Source organism: Hyperolius riggenbachi, chromosome 11, assembly GCF_040937935.1.
Source record: "Hyperolius riggenbachi isolate aHypRig1 chromosome 11, aHypRig1.pri, whole genome shotgun sequence".
In the NCBI taxonomy this organism is placed as follows: Eukaryota; Metazoa; Chordata; class Amphibia; order Anura; family Hyperoliidae; genus Hyperolius; species Hyperolius riggenbachi.
The window spans coordinates 116,523,821-116,539,191 of record NC_090656.1 but is presented as its reverse complement, the minus strand read 5'-3'; the positions used below and the strand labels follow the sequence as shown (position 1 = coordinate 116,539,191).

The 15,371-nt window shown below is 46.0% G+C and overlaps 1 protein-coding gene across 1 annotated transcript in view; it reads right to left on the bottom strand.

Annotated features, from left to right (window-relative positions):
* Positions 1–15,371, bottom strand: part of LOC137537853 (mucin-2-like) — a 508,651-nt gene that overhangs the window by 63,521 nt on the left and 429,759 nt on the right. Inside the window, exons 45-46 of the mRNA XM_068259804.1 lie at positions 7,267–7,392; positions 1,177–1,278 (exon numbers count right to left, since the gene is read on the bottom strand). Of these exons, the coding sequence (XP_068115905.1) occupies positions 1,177–1,278; positions 7,267–7,392 (228 nt within the window). The remainder of the gene's footprint in view (positions 1–1,176; positions 1,279–7,266; positions 7,393–15,371) is intronic.

Sequence of the window (15,371 nt, the reverse complement as noted above, 5' to 3'; positions counted from 1 at the left end):
TAAGATATATAGACAAGTTACTTGTTATAGTTAGTTTTTCATCTTGGATCCGCTTTAAAATAATTTTGGTAGCAATGTGGCTTTGCTAATTATCACCAAAGTCAGCACGGAATTACGCATAAATTACGTGTAAATTAATTATTATTATTATTAATTTATATAGCGCCAACATTTTCCCCAGAGAGAGAGAGAGAGAGAGAGTTTTGGAAGCAATTTAAAGCGGACCTAAACCAAAAATTTTTTGAATTCAAATTAAATTCAAATTCAAATATTTAGTTGCGCCACTCTAATACATACAAAGATAAATAAACACTCCTTTAAGCCTATGAACATTTCAGTGTATGCTTTTCACCCTTCTCTTTTCATAACTAGTGTTATACAGGTGGCAGACATTACTTCTGAGCTTGGTAGGAGGTTTTAGATTATGGGTGTGTCATCAGCTACCCTCCCTCACAGGGGTGCCGTCTATGTGAAATCTCACACAAGCTGAGATCACCTCCCCTGTGACATCATCAGTAGCAGCCTGTGTTTTGTTTTTGTTTTTTATGTCCTCCACCAGTTTGCCGGCAAAATCCCAGCAATATGAAAGGAAGGAAGGGGTTCCTCCAATAAATGTAAAATATTTTATATTTGTCATCAAGCAGCTGAAAAAAGGCTGCTATTTATCATTATAATTTAGAAAATAGATTTTATTTCTGAAATCTTGTATTTTTAATTTGGGTCCAATTTAAGCCCTTTACAGGCCACTGACATCTATCCGGATGTCCAAATCTGACCGAGCCAGGATATTGGGTTCGGATATCCGATTATGCGCGGATACCAAAAAGTTTGGATTCGGATATCAATTCGGATTTTGAAAAGGGGTATCCGAGCAGCACTGCTTGCAAGTGTCTGCCTACCCATTCCGTGCCACCCTGATCTGTTCCTAGTGATGTTGAATAGTTATTTATACAGTGGCTCATTCACTGGAGCATCATTATACCCTTCTTATACACTTCATTATTGTTACTCTGCAATTATAGACCAGCAAATCACACAAGGGACGCTCACATCAATTACGAACTATGCACGTTTTATCTTACAATTTTAAGTGCTAAGTCAAAATGTAGAATGCTGCATCCAAAGCATAATGGTCACATGTGCACTAACTACAAAGAGGAAGTAGAGTTACCCTACATTTAAAAGTAGGTTGGATCCATCCGGCAGTATGAATTCACATGATTTCGTCACACATTTTCCACAGCACTGGCCAGCAGGAGGTGGTTGATATTTCTCATCCTTGAAAGAAAAATAGTAACTGATTATCAAAAAAATGACTTCAGGAGAACCACCTAATATCTAAGATGATAAAAATGATACTAATATCATCTAACAGTGGAACTTTGGCAGAAGAGGCAGCCCCCTATTTAATGGGCGCCTCCTGTGCCCAAATCTCCACTTATAGACTATATTAGTATGGGCTCCAGTGTTGCCAGACATTATTAAATTTACTGACAGTCAGTAAAAAAAAGTAAACAAATCTGGGCTGCCAGTAAAGTCCGTGATAACTTTGTGGTGTCAGTAAAAAAAACCTTCCCTAAAAAAATCTCTTCCCTAGTAGATGACAGCACTTACTGCTTATCAATTTATTTGTCACTCTGGAATGTACACTGCTCTAGCTCTAGCTTGATAATTATAGAATCTGATGGAAAATAGTGCCACCAAGAGTATGTCTGATTGACAATACAACTCATTTTGGGCCAAAATTGGGCCAGTAAATTTTTTTTGAGGTTGGCAACACTGATGGGCGCCCATGGCAGCCCCCCAAACCTCCATGACCCTTCAAGTACTTTTCTTTTTTGGGGGGTGGATTTGTGGCAGGGGGATGGTTAAGGTTAGGCATGAGGAAGGGGGGTTTTAAGGTTAGGCGTCAGGAAGGGGGGTTTTAAGGTGAGGCATGAAAGGTTTAAGGTTAGGAGTGTGGAGGACTGGGGTTAGGCATCGGCAAGTGAGGGTGTTAGGGTTAGGCACCAGCAGGCCCGTTTCTAGGGCCGTGTGGCCCGTGCGGCCGCTCTGAGCACTATTGGGAGGGGGCGCTGCAATGGAGGGGGAAGCTGCAGCTGCAGGGGGGGCAGCCTGACTTCTCCCTCCCTTCCTCTCCCCGGGCCGCCCTGTTTAACAGAAAGCAGCGTGTGCATCAGCGTCTATGCAGGAGACCGGCGGCAAGTGAGTGATCGGCGATTGGAACCAGGGAGGTGAGTTACTATTTACAGTGAGCACTTCCCTGCGCTAACTCTGCAGTCCGAGGGGGGAGCACGGAGGGCGGCCCGGGGAGAGAAAGGGAGGAAGAGGTTGGGCTGCCCTCCTTGCGGCTGCGGCTCCCCCCTCCATTATTGGGGAGGCACCTACCTAGCCTATACTGGGGGGCAGCTACCTATCTAACCTATACTGGGGGGCAGCTACCTAAGCTATCCTATACTGGGGGGCAGCTACCTAATCTAACCTATACTGGGGGCAGGCCCGGTTTAAGCCGCCCAGGGGCCCCAGGGCAAAAGTAACTTGGGGGCCCCAGTGATCTGTCGGTGGACCCCCCCCCCCCCCCCCCCGAAAAAAAGCATGCACACGCGCACACACACACACACCACACACACACTGTACACACACCACACACACTGTACACGCACCACACACACTGTACACGCACCACACACACTGTACACGCACCACACACACTGTACACACACCACACACACTGTACGCACACCACACACATTATACACACACACTGTACACACACCACACACATTGTACACACACTGTACACACACACCACATTCACTCTCTGCAAGCTCTTCTAAATTTGCCTCTGCCCCATGCACACAGAGCAAGCTAGAAGATCCCCCTTCTCTTCCTATTGGACGATATGGCTGCTGACTGCAGGCAGGCAACAGCCTAGCTTCCCTGCCAGCATTGTCCAATGTCCCACAGAGTGTCCCAGGGAAGCTCCATACAGTCCTGGCAGCTATGGGAGGGGGTGTGGTTGCTCTACCTGACATTAGACACCTAGCTTCACAGAAGCTTTGTAACATGTGGCAGCTGCTGAGAAGCAGCTAGTGTGTGTGCAGTCCGTGGACAGAACAGGCAGTAAAAGGGTGCTGCTATTACATGACAGTCAGTGTTTGTACATAATGAATAAAGAGCAAGGGTAATTTTACTATACATGGTCCAGTTATGATACACGCTGCTCCTTCACTTCCTCATAAGTTGTATGTGCTGTGCAGCCAGCCAATCACCATGCGGCTTCACTCCCTTGCAAGGTGATTGGCTGGCTGTACAGCTCATACAACAGTTAAGGAAGTGGAGAGAAGCCGTGTATCATATAACCGGGCCGGGTAAAGTATAATTACCCTCCGCTCTTCATTTATTATGTACACACCACCACCTCCTCCAAGCTGCAACCCCTAGCTGCAGATCGGACCCTGCCACTGCAACTGAGCTGTAGAACATGCGGGGACAGGGAGAGCAGTTGCGGAGACCACCTGGGGGGCCCAGCAGAGGTGGGGGGCCCCAGGGCAAATGCCCAATTTACCTCTATGCTAGCGCCGGCCCTGCTGGTAGGCAGCTACCTATGTTACCTATACTAAGGGGCACCTACGTAATCTAACCTATACTGGGGGGGGGGGGGGCACCTACCTAATCTAACCTATACTGGGGGGAACCTACCTACCTACCTAACCTATACAGGGGGGCAGCTGCCTATCTAACCTATACTGGGGGGCAGCTACCTAATCTAACCTATACTGGGGGGCACCTACCTAATCTAACCTATACTGGGGGGCACCTACCTAATCTAACCTATACTGGGGGACACCTACCTAACCTAACCTATACAGGGGGGCACCTACCTAATCTAACCTATACTGGGGGACACCTACCTAATCTAACCTATACTGGGGGGCACCTACCTAATCTAACCTATACTGGGGGGCACCTACCTACCTAACCTATAAAGGGGGGCATCTACCTAATCTAACCTATACTCGGGGGCACCTACCCAATCTAACCTATACTGGGGGGCAGCTACCTAATCTAACCAATACTGGGGGGCAGCTACCTATCAAACCTATACTGGGGGGCACCTACCTAATCTAACCTATACTGGGGGGCACCTACCTAATCTAACCTATACTGGGGGCACCTACCTACCCTCCTAAGCTATACTGGGGGGCAGCTACCTAATCTAACCTATACTGGGGGGCAGCTACCTATCTAACCTATACTGGGGGGCACCTACCTAATCTAACCTATACTGGGGGCACCTACCTAATCTAACCTATACTGGGGGGCACCTACCTAGTCTAACCTATACTGGGGGGCAGCTACCAATCTAACCTTTACTGGGGGGCAGCTACCAATGTAACCTATACTGGGGGCACCTACTTATCTAACCTGTATTGGGGGCACCTACCTAGCTAGCCTATACTGGTGGCAACTATACTGGCTACCTATATTGGAGGCACCTACCTAACTAATCTATACTGGGGGCACCTACCTATCTAACCTATGCTGGGGGCAACTATTCTGGCTACCTATCTTAGAAGCACCCACCTAGCTAACCTGTACTGGGGGCACCTACCTATCTAACTTATACCGGGGGCGCCTGCCTATCTAACCTATACTGGGGGCAACTATACTGGCTACCTATACTGGAGGCACCTACCTAGCTAACCTATACTGGGGATAACTATACTGGGGCACCTATGCCTGGCTACCTATACTGGGGGGACCTATAACTGGCTACCTATACTGGGGTACCTATTCCTGGCTACCTATACTGGGGGGACCTATACTGAGTGAAACTAGACCTGGTAACCTATACTGCGGGCACCTATACTTGGCTCCGTGGGAGGCGCAATTTTTACACCCTCGCCCTGGGTGCATTTTAGCCAAGAAACCAGGGAGTTCTATGTGAGAGTAGGTTTAGGTTTAGCTGTACTAAAATATTGCTAATATATATCGATATTCTACTAACAGAATTACCACTATAAAGTAGTCTAATATCGGTAAATGTTACCAATATTCTACTATCAGCTATTTCAGGCGCCCAAATTTACTTGAGCCTATACTTAGCATACGCATTAGAAACCGGTGCCATAATGGGATCATAAAATGTTTACGCTAGTAACATGCACTAGTAACAGTAACACTTCATTTTTCTTAGCAACACATGGTAAATTATGGTATGTGGTGCAATCAATGCCCTCAACTGAATGAAAGTAAAAAAAACATGAACATGCAACAGGAAAAAATTTCACGACAGCTAACTCATATTCAACTGTGCACATTCCTTATGTCCAGTTGAGTTTTCAAGCATTACAACACAGCTCAGCAACACAAGTAGCAGGAATGAGCATTTAAATCAAGGAAATTAAATGATCTGCCCTCTTAAGGACTAGAGATCGCTAGTGCAAGAAATGGCAGACACAGATGAATATCGACGAAACGACGCACATACCCACCGCAATCGCCATCACCACCGCACGTCAGGATCCTGGGCTACCCACTCTGCCGTCTCTATAACGACAGAGTTCCTGTGAGCCGGTCAGGAGCTGCTTACATTGGCTCCTGTCTTTCAATGTAAGCCAATGGGAGTTGCTTACATTGAAAGACAGGGCCAGGAGCCAATGAAATCGGCTCCTGACCCATTCACAGGGCTCTCCTGTGATAGAGACAGGCAGAGCAAGTGAGCTGTGGCGAGAGACATCAGGATTCAGTGGCAAGATCTGCGGGAGCGACATAAACGGCAGATGCGCCACAGCGGCGGCTGATTTAAATCTACTCCCTGCCAGCCAGGTAACCACTAAAACATGGTGTAGATATCAATCAGCTTGGTCCTTAAAGAAAACCTGAACTGAAAATTAAAAGTCAAAATAAGCATACACAAGTCATACTTACCTTCCATGTAGTCTACTCCTCAGTGTCTTTCTCCTGTCCCACGTCCTGTTTGTTCGCTGTGATCAAGGGAATTTTCCGTCCTCCATTTTGAAAATGGCCATTACCCATAACAGCTTTCTGGTCAGCACACCGTTAAACTGTAACATCGCCCACTTGAGCCATAGGGAAACATTGACATTACCTGGTACATCAGTTTTCCTCTCAGCTATAACTGGCAGCAACTGATATTTTATTGGCAGCAACTGATATATTTCAGATGTGACAAAATATTGTCAGAACTGGAAGGGATTATTGTCAGAAGAAAATGGGGAGCTTCTGAGAGGAACTGATGGCAAGGTAACTATATAATGTTCATTTGAAGTTACCTCGTGTGTTTATTTTAAATATTTTTACTCAGTACAGGTTCTCTTTAAGTAATTAATGTGCATTGCACTATTTTTGTAATGTGTTCATGTATACTACCATGAGTAGCAAAATGCACATTGTGTTGGTGGTGTAAACACCACTTAAATTATAAAATATATTTATTAAAACATTTACCATCACTCAGTGAATCCACCCAAATCTTTTATCTTTTTCATGGCATAGTTAGATGTTAGTAGTTTTTATTATTACAGTATATTCCTATAAACTGTAATGCACGGCATGGACACACTGTGGCCAGTTGACAGTTAAACTGCACAGTTAGCAAACAGCAACTACTCATTCAACAACTGATCTGCCAGGAATCCTGCATACTAACCGAAGGTTGTAAATATATGCTAAGACTCGGAAGCACCAGTGGGCAACGGCTTAGTTTGAACGGTGTAATTGTGGGTAGTTGCTTAGTGTGGGTTAGGGATCATCCGAAATGCCCATTTGTGATTCCGCAGAAACTCCGATTTATGACAATTTACGATTTTTGGGTTTTCCAATTTTGCCATTTTTTTGAGAAGTATCTCATATTCCATTTTTTGCATTAAAGAATGCAAAAAATGACCAAAAAAAATCAGAAAATCAATCTTGTGATTGCTCTAATTACTGCATTTTCTGATTGGTCCGATGCTCCCAAGTTCTGTGATTGAGCTAAAACTACTGATGTGCGGAAAATCTGATTTTTTGCGGAATTCCATCTTCTGATCAGAAATGCAGATTTCTGATCGGAAATGCAGAAATTTCAATTCCGTGGAACACAAATTTGCATCCCTAGTGTGGGGGGTGCAGTTGTGGGAGGTGGCTTAATGTGGGCGATGGCTTAGTGTGGGCAGCGGGTTAGTGCGGTGGTCGCGATTTGCGTGCTAAGCGTGCAATTCTTTTGAGAACCAGAGGAGTCCTGGTATGTTAATAACTTACAGCTCCACAGTCATTTGCACTATATTGGCAGCTCTTCTGAATTACTGTTGATACGAGAGTTCCTTCTGTCATTGCACAGCTGTAGGTTACACAGCTGTCGAATTGGGATGCAACAGGTGGTCCTTCCTTGAAAACAAAATGACATAACAAATTAAAGAATCTTTTAAATTACAGTGACTTTAACATAGCTTGATATTTTCCTTGTTGTCTCCTCAGTCTGTTCTACAATTGCTTCAATCCTTCTGACTGTGTCAAGGCTCTGCTTGTAGGAGACACGAGTGTTATTCCTGAAAAATTGTAGCTAGAAGTGCTAAAATAGTGATTGGGTTCTAGTGGTGGCGTACATGAAAAAAGGGCGCCCAGAGATTCCGATTGTAGAATTTCAGTAAATTTACCGATATTCTACTATTACAGCGTAAATTATGTTAGTAAAATATTGGTAATAAATACTGATATTTTACTACAGCTAAACAGAGCCCTATTCTCACACTGAACACCCCTCCCCCACTACCGATGCCTAACATTAACCCCCCCCCCCCACACACACACACACACAGCTAACCTTAACCATCCCCTCATGGCCAATCTTAACTAACCGCCCCACCACAGATAACCTTAACGCCCCCCCCCCCCCCTCGACTAGCCTTAAATCCCCCTCCCCACAGCTAGCCCCGGACCTAATATTTTTTGGGTGCCCAAACATCCCCTATTGGTGATATTTTTATGTGCACCTATGGCGGCACCCAAACTTCCACCTCTAGCAGGCACCCAAATTTCCTGCTTTCCCAGTGGTGTCCCTGTAGCCTTCTGAAGGGCACTCTTGTAGAAAACATTTGGTCCAGGCAGACTTTCAAGCAGTAAGGTAAAAAAGCCAAATTTGCATCAAATAATTTTTCAGATATCTTCATAATCCTTGCAGATGAAAGGGGTGCTCTGCCTAAAAGCCCCAATACACTCAAGCCCCCAACACAGGAACACAGCACATTACAGTAGCGTTCTGTTTATAGCCAAATGACATACTGTACATTTAAAGAGAATCTGAAGAGAAAATAAACGTATGATATAATGACTTATGTGTAGTACAGCTAAGTAGAAATAGAACATTAGTAGCACAAATATGAGCCTCATATTGTTTCTAGTACAGGAAGAGTTATAAAAAAATGCCCCTGGGGGTACTCACCTTGGGAGGGGGAGGCCTCAGGGTCCTAATGAGGCTTCCCCCTCCGCTGTAGCTGCAGGCAGTCCAGTGCTGGCTCCCCCGAAGTGTCCCGGAATCCTCCCTCGACAAGCCTGACAAGCACTGATAAGCGCCGATTTAGTTACCTTCCCTGGCTCCAGCGCTGTTGCGGCTTCCCTGACGGAGATAGGTGGAAATAGCCAATCTCTGTCGGGTCCGCTCTACTGCGCAGGAGACTTGCGCCTGCGCAGTAGAGCGGCCCGACAGCGATCGGCTATTTCCGCCTATTTCCGAGGCGAACAGCCTATACTGCGCCTGCGCTGGAGCCCGGGAGGTAAACATTTACATCCCCGCTGTTCGGGGAGCTTTCTCGCCGCCGCTGTGGGACCGAGAAGGACGGGGGAAGCCTCAATTGGTTCCGGAGGCTTCCCCCACCCGAGGTGAGTAGGGGGTATGTTTTTCTTGATACAGGTTTTCTTTAAGAAACGTCACTTGTTATCTATGCAAAAGAGCTTCTCTGAGCTCTCCGACCAACAGTGCTGTTTTCTGAAGCACTTATTTCAACCTGTCTCTCACTGTTTCTTGTTTGTTTAAGGTTTTTCTACAGGAAAGTATACAGGGCCATAAGCTCTGCTCTGTTTCATAGTTTAAAATGCAGAGTGTAGTATGTAAACTGCAAATATGAGAGAATGATGCAATGTAAAAAAAAAAAAAAAGCTAAATGAAAATATGAAACTCTTTTCTTTACTACGAATATACTATTAATTATCTGTACTACACATACAATTTATTATATCATATGTTTGTTTGTTTTTTGCTTCAGTGTCACTTTAATACATAGATGGACAAAAGATAAGATAGGGCACATCTATATGTAAATGTCACAATAAGATGGGCATCATTGCGTGAAAGAACCTGCTCAACTCAATGCAAAGTTGGATAACACTACTTAACTGAACCACAACCAAAGTGCTCTGATCCACGTACATGACGCTGATGGACCAGGACATTAATGAAGATAAGAGCCCCACATATGTCCAGAGGTGCATGTATGACATCTAGGAATCCTTTTGTCACTGACACATTTCAAATGGTTACCTGCACTTTTGCTCAGCAGTAGTCTACAGCCTTTATGATTGCGCATAAATTAGCTCATGACCAATCTTATTTTACTACTATATATTATTTACTACTGCATATTTCATATGCAAATTAATTTGGGATAATTGTGGTAAACAAAATACTGAATGCTATAAATTCAACCTGAACGTTTGCTCCTCCTCTATAGACTGACCGTGGCAATCGCAACATAGAATACTACTACGACTACTAAGACTACCAAGAGGAGAGAAATTCCTCAATTTTAGAGCCACAGCCTTTGCTGACAGGTATTGGGCTCACTTAGCCTAGGTGGAGTTAATGCTACTGTTTTTATTTAAGTACCATATATCTTCGAATATAAGTTGTGTGTAAGTCGACTCAAGAATATGACCCTGTTAAGCTGGAATTTTTTAATGACTTAAGTATAAGTCTATCCAGTTAAAGAGAACCTGAGACAACGGGACAATTCATACATACCTTGGGCCTCATCCAGCCCCCTTCAGACCTTTGGCTCCTTTGCTGCTCTCTCGGGTCGGCCCGTTTATTCCCCATCGATACAGTGCAGAGGGAGCGACATCAAAAGCCACTCACCCAGTCCTGCACTCATCTTCCTCACTTGCACTAAACTGGTACATCAGCACCTCTCCAGTACCCAATGTCATGTGTTCTTGATGTCAGGTGACATTGGGAAACGGCGGAATGCTGATGTACGCTGTCCAGTGCAAGTGGAGGAGAGGAGGACGTGGCACCCAGCGCAGGACTTGGTGGGTGGCTTCCGCTTGCAGGTCCCTCTGCACTTACCCACAGAGGGGGAATAGGAAATTAGCTGATCCAGAATAGAGAGTGGGTGGGAGTGTGCCTCTTACCCCCGTCTATGAGTCAGAAATTTAGGTCTGACTTGTATACAGGGCCGGGCCGAGGCATAGGTTGGAGAGGCTCCAGCCTCAGGGCGCAGTGTAGGAGGGGGCGCAGAATTCATTCAGCTGTCATTCCTAATTGTGTTTAAAGCAGAAATAAATAAGAAAAGGGGATACATGGCAGTGACTGCAAGCCAGATAACTAGATATTAAGGTGTTGGGGAGGTTGTAGGCCCTGTGGTGTCTATTAGTCTAATAGCAATCAGTGTGTGATGGCTGGGGTGGGAGGGATGGAGGGGCGCACTTTGGTGTCTCAGCCTTGGGTGCTGGAGGACCTTGTCCCGGCTCTGCTTGTATATAAGTCAACCCATGTACTTTTATATTGAAAGTCAGACCTAAATTTCTACACTTATAGCCGAGTGTACACGTGTAAAGCATAGCGGAGATGCCACTGCAGCAGGGAGCGGCATGGTGGCTATCTCCGCGTCTCAGCCGGCGGTTTCCGCCGCGCGGGTACATGATGAAGTTGTGCCTGAGACTATGGTGAATGTGGGGGAGGCCGCCGCAGCGCTGAGCGGCATGGCGGCTGTCCCCGCGTCTCAGCCAACGGCCTCCGCCGCGCTGTTACATGATGGAACTTTGCCTGGTCCCTCAGTCGCACATAGACTGAGGTCTACGTGCGCTCACAGACAGGACCTTTATGCAAGCAGAAGGGGAGTCAGCTGATCAGCTGACTCCAACACTGATCCTGATTGGCTGAGTGACTGGGGCGGCGTTAAGGAGCGCTCCCAGTATATATAGGACATGCCGGTCAGTTGTTCCTCGTCTGCTGTTGCATATGCTACGTGTTAGCACTCAGACCCTTAGTCAGATCCGAAAGTGTGCTAGAACCAGCAGGAGCGAGGAAACCCCACTTAGTCAGATTCTGTTGATAGCTTAAAGTACTAATTGAATTGCATTATTTGTTATGACCCTCTGCTAGCCTTGACTACTCTTCTGTCTTTTGATTCTGTGCCTTTGCCTATCTGATCTAGTTGCCGTCCTAGCTTATACCTCACTCTGATTCAGTCTTCTGCCTTTGTACTGTATCTGTCCGTGTGTTGCCGAACCTGCTTGTCTGTCTCTTCTGCCCTCACCAGTGAGCTTAGTCCTGGGTGAGGGATTCTCAGTTTAGTAATTACCTGCTCCTCAGGTAGATAGCTGCAGTATAGTCTGAATCACCTGCTCTTCAGGTTGATAGCTGCAGTAAAGTCTGAATTACCTGCTCCTCAGGTAGATAGCTGCAGTACAGTCTTAATCACCTGCTCCTCAGGTAGATAGCTGCAATACAGTCTTAATCACCTGCTCCTCAGGTGATTAGCTACTACGGTACTGTCTGGATCTCCTGCCCCTCAGGTGATCACCTTCTGCAGTACAGTCTGAATCACTCGCTCCACGAGTGATCACTATACATTGTCTTACTGTGCATCACCCGCTCCTCAGGTGAACCTATCACTAACTCATCTGTGTCTCCAGCCTGCTGGAGTACTGATTACAGTGTTCTTTAGAGATACCTCCTTCTACCAGCTCCTCTGGGATAGTGGGTATCTCTATCTATATTTACTGTTGCACCAAACACTTATCTTACACCTGGGTGTCCTGTGTCTTGCTATACTTGCATTATTGGTGACTCTGCAGATCATCACATAATCAGGTATAACATCTGTACTATTAGTGATACTGCAGATCACCAATAATCAGAATATCTGTTCTTGCTGACACCGACCGTTACAACACAGTACTTAGATTTGAGGTTCAGGAGGGTTTAATTTGCATAAATGGAGTACATCTCCCTTGTACTTGCATTATTGGTGATTCTGCAGATCACCACATAATCAGGTATAACATCTGTATTATTGGTGATACTGCAGATCACCAATAATCAGAATATCTGTTCTTGCTGACACCAATCGTTACTGAACAGCAGACCAAACAATATGGACGCATTGCGTAGTCAAGTTGAAGTCCTGACCACTGCGGTAAACGATCTTACCGGAGTTATCAATACCCAACAGACTCAGATCACCCAACTGTCTGGGACGGTTCAGGTACTTCAAACGACTATTGATGCAGTGTGATCCTCTCCGGTAACGGACCTTCACATGCCCGTACCAGAGAAGTTTTCTGGACATAGATCTGACTTTCAGAATTTTAGAAATCGTGTGCTATCCTATTTTGAGTTAAGGCCTAATCTGTCAGGATCTGAGAACCAGAGGGTAATATTTATAAAGACTCTTTTGTCAGGAGATTCACAAACATGGGCATATGGTCTGCATGCAGAGCATGAGGCTTTATCCTCAATTCAGGAGTTTTTTAAGGCCATGGCCGTTATTTACGATGATCCGGACGTGGCTATTACGGCTGAAAGGAAGCTAAAGACTCTCAGGCAGGGTCGTAATCTGGTGGAGAATTATGCCGCAGAGTTTAGGAGGTGGGCTGTGTCAGCTAGATGGGGAACGTATGCCTTATTAGATTGTTTCCTGTCAGGGTTGTCCGATGCAGTTTCTGATTTGATGCTAGGGCATCCTGAGCCTATATCCCTGGACGAGGCAATTTCATTGGCCGTGCGGATTGATCGTCGCATTCACTATCGAAAACTAACCCGTGGGAAAAACGCTTTAAAATCTATTTCCTACGCCTCTTCTCCACCTCCGTCACCACAAGATGAGCCGATGCAAATCGGTCATTCTAGGTTAACTCAAGTGGAAAAGAATCGCAGAAGGTCAGAGAGACTGTCTATATTGTCCTAAAAAGTCGGGAAACGCTGCCGCCTAGGTGTAGTCAGAGGTAATGCCCTAGGCGAGCCATTGGCACCTCTAAATAATAATTGTTTGCTCCTTCCCTGCTCCATTACCTGGGAGGGTCGGGCCACGCCCACAGAAGCGTTTGTAGACTCAGGTTCTGCAGCCAATTTTATAGATTATGACTGTCAAAAAATTGGGGATTCCCTTACTCCCGTTAGACCGTCAGATTCTGATCACGGCAGTAGATGACTCTCCGTTACAATGTAGACAGCCTCTTTCCCAGACTCCCTTGTTATTGTGTGAAATAGGGGTTCTACATAAGGAGCAACTACAGTTCTTTGTCCTGCAAATGGCAACTTCTACCATAATCCTTGGTATGTCTTGGTTGCAACTACACTCCCCTCAGATCGACTGGGCCTCAGGTCAGCTACAGAGCTGGTCAGCCCATTGTCATCATCATTGTTTAGAGAAAGTTGCTGCTTGTGCCACCAAGGTTCAGGTGAAAGGGGTGCCAGTGCAGTACGCAGAATTTTTTGACGTGTTTTGCCCCAAATCAGCAGATAAACTCCCGCCACACCGGAGTTTTGACTGTCCCATAGAGCTGAGATCAGGTTGTATGCCTCCTAGAGGTCATCTTTATAATCTGTCGAGGCCAGAGAAGCTGGCAATGCAGGAATACATTAAGGAGAACTTGGCTAAGGGCTTTATCCGTCCTTCCCGGTCACCTGCTGGGGCTGGGTTATTTTTTGTACAGAAAAAGGACGGTGGGCTTCGACCCTGTATTGACTATCGGGGGTTAAATAAGATCATGTGAGAGAACGCGGAAAAGCCGCCGCATGTACTGACAGCAAGGCGGCTGATTCCGCGTCCAACGCGGCGGTCTGCACGCGGAAGCGTGCATCTAGTGACATCGCAGAACGCGGAAAAGCCGACGCATGTACTGACAGCAAGGCGGCTGGTTCCGCGTCCAGCGCGGCAGTTTGCACGCAGCAGCGTGCAGCTGGTGTGGCTGAGCCTGTTAGTTCACACAGGTTTAGGATTACGCGCACGCACGCTGAAAGGCAGAACTTTTATGATGGTCAAGGGGGGATAAGCTAACCTGGCCGGTCAGCTGACCTCAGAGCTGGTAACCATTGGTTGATCACTTTAGGGTGGCGCCAGAGAACACTGCTCTATATATGGTTACTGCTGGCCACTCTCAAATTTTCTGCCGTTGCGATCACTACGTGGAAGCACTCAGACCTTAGTCAGATCCAACAGTGTGTTTGAACCAGGAGGACCCGGGAATTCACACTGAGCCAGATTACTTGTGTTATCATTCTGTTATACATCAGACTAGTTCCAGGGTGTAGAGACCACTGACCTCACATCCAAGACTTAGGTACTTGTGTTATCATTCTGTTATACATCAGACTAGTTCCAGGGTGTAAAGACCACGGACCTCACACCCAAGACTAGGCATTGTTTGATATTTGTTATGATCTGTTGCTTTCCTGACTATCCCTCTGCTTTCTGATTCGGTACCACGCATATCTGAGATCACGTTGCCAAACCCTGCCTGACTTGGACACCGAATCAGCCTTCTGTCTTTATACTTTATCTGTCTGTGTGTTGCCGACCTGGCTTGCCCGACCTCGAGAGCTATCTCTCTCCACTTAAGATATAGTCTACAAGATCAGTCAGTGACATCCACCTTCAGGTGTCACTCACTCTCTGGTCCTTCCTACCTTCAGCCTGACTCCACCCCTTGGAGAGTCTCAGGCTGCTGAAAGGTTTCTGTACTCTCCATAGCAGTGTCTTCTGTACTGCTTAGAGTCACCTGTTCATCAGGTGGGTTGCTCAAAGTCATACTGTTACACCAAACACTCATCATATATATCTAGAGGTGTCCAGAGGTTAGCACTATATCTGTATTATTGGTGATTCTGCAGATCATCCATAATCAGGTATAGATCTGTATTCTTGGTGATACTGCAGATCACCAATAATCAGATTCTCTCTGCGTGCTGACACCGATCGTTACAGATCACAGTAAAGAATCGTTATCCACTGCCGTTGATTGACGATTTGTTTGCCCAAGTTACCAATGCCAGTATTTTTTCTAAGTTGGACTTACGAGGGGCATACAACCTTGTTCGCATTACGGACGGTGACGAATGAAAGACGGCATTCAACACGCCCGACGGG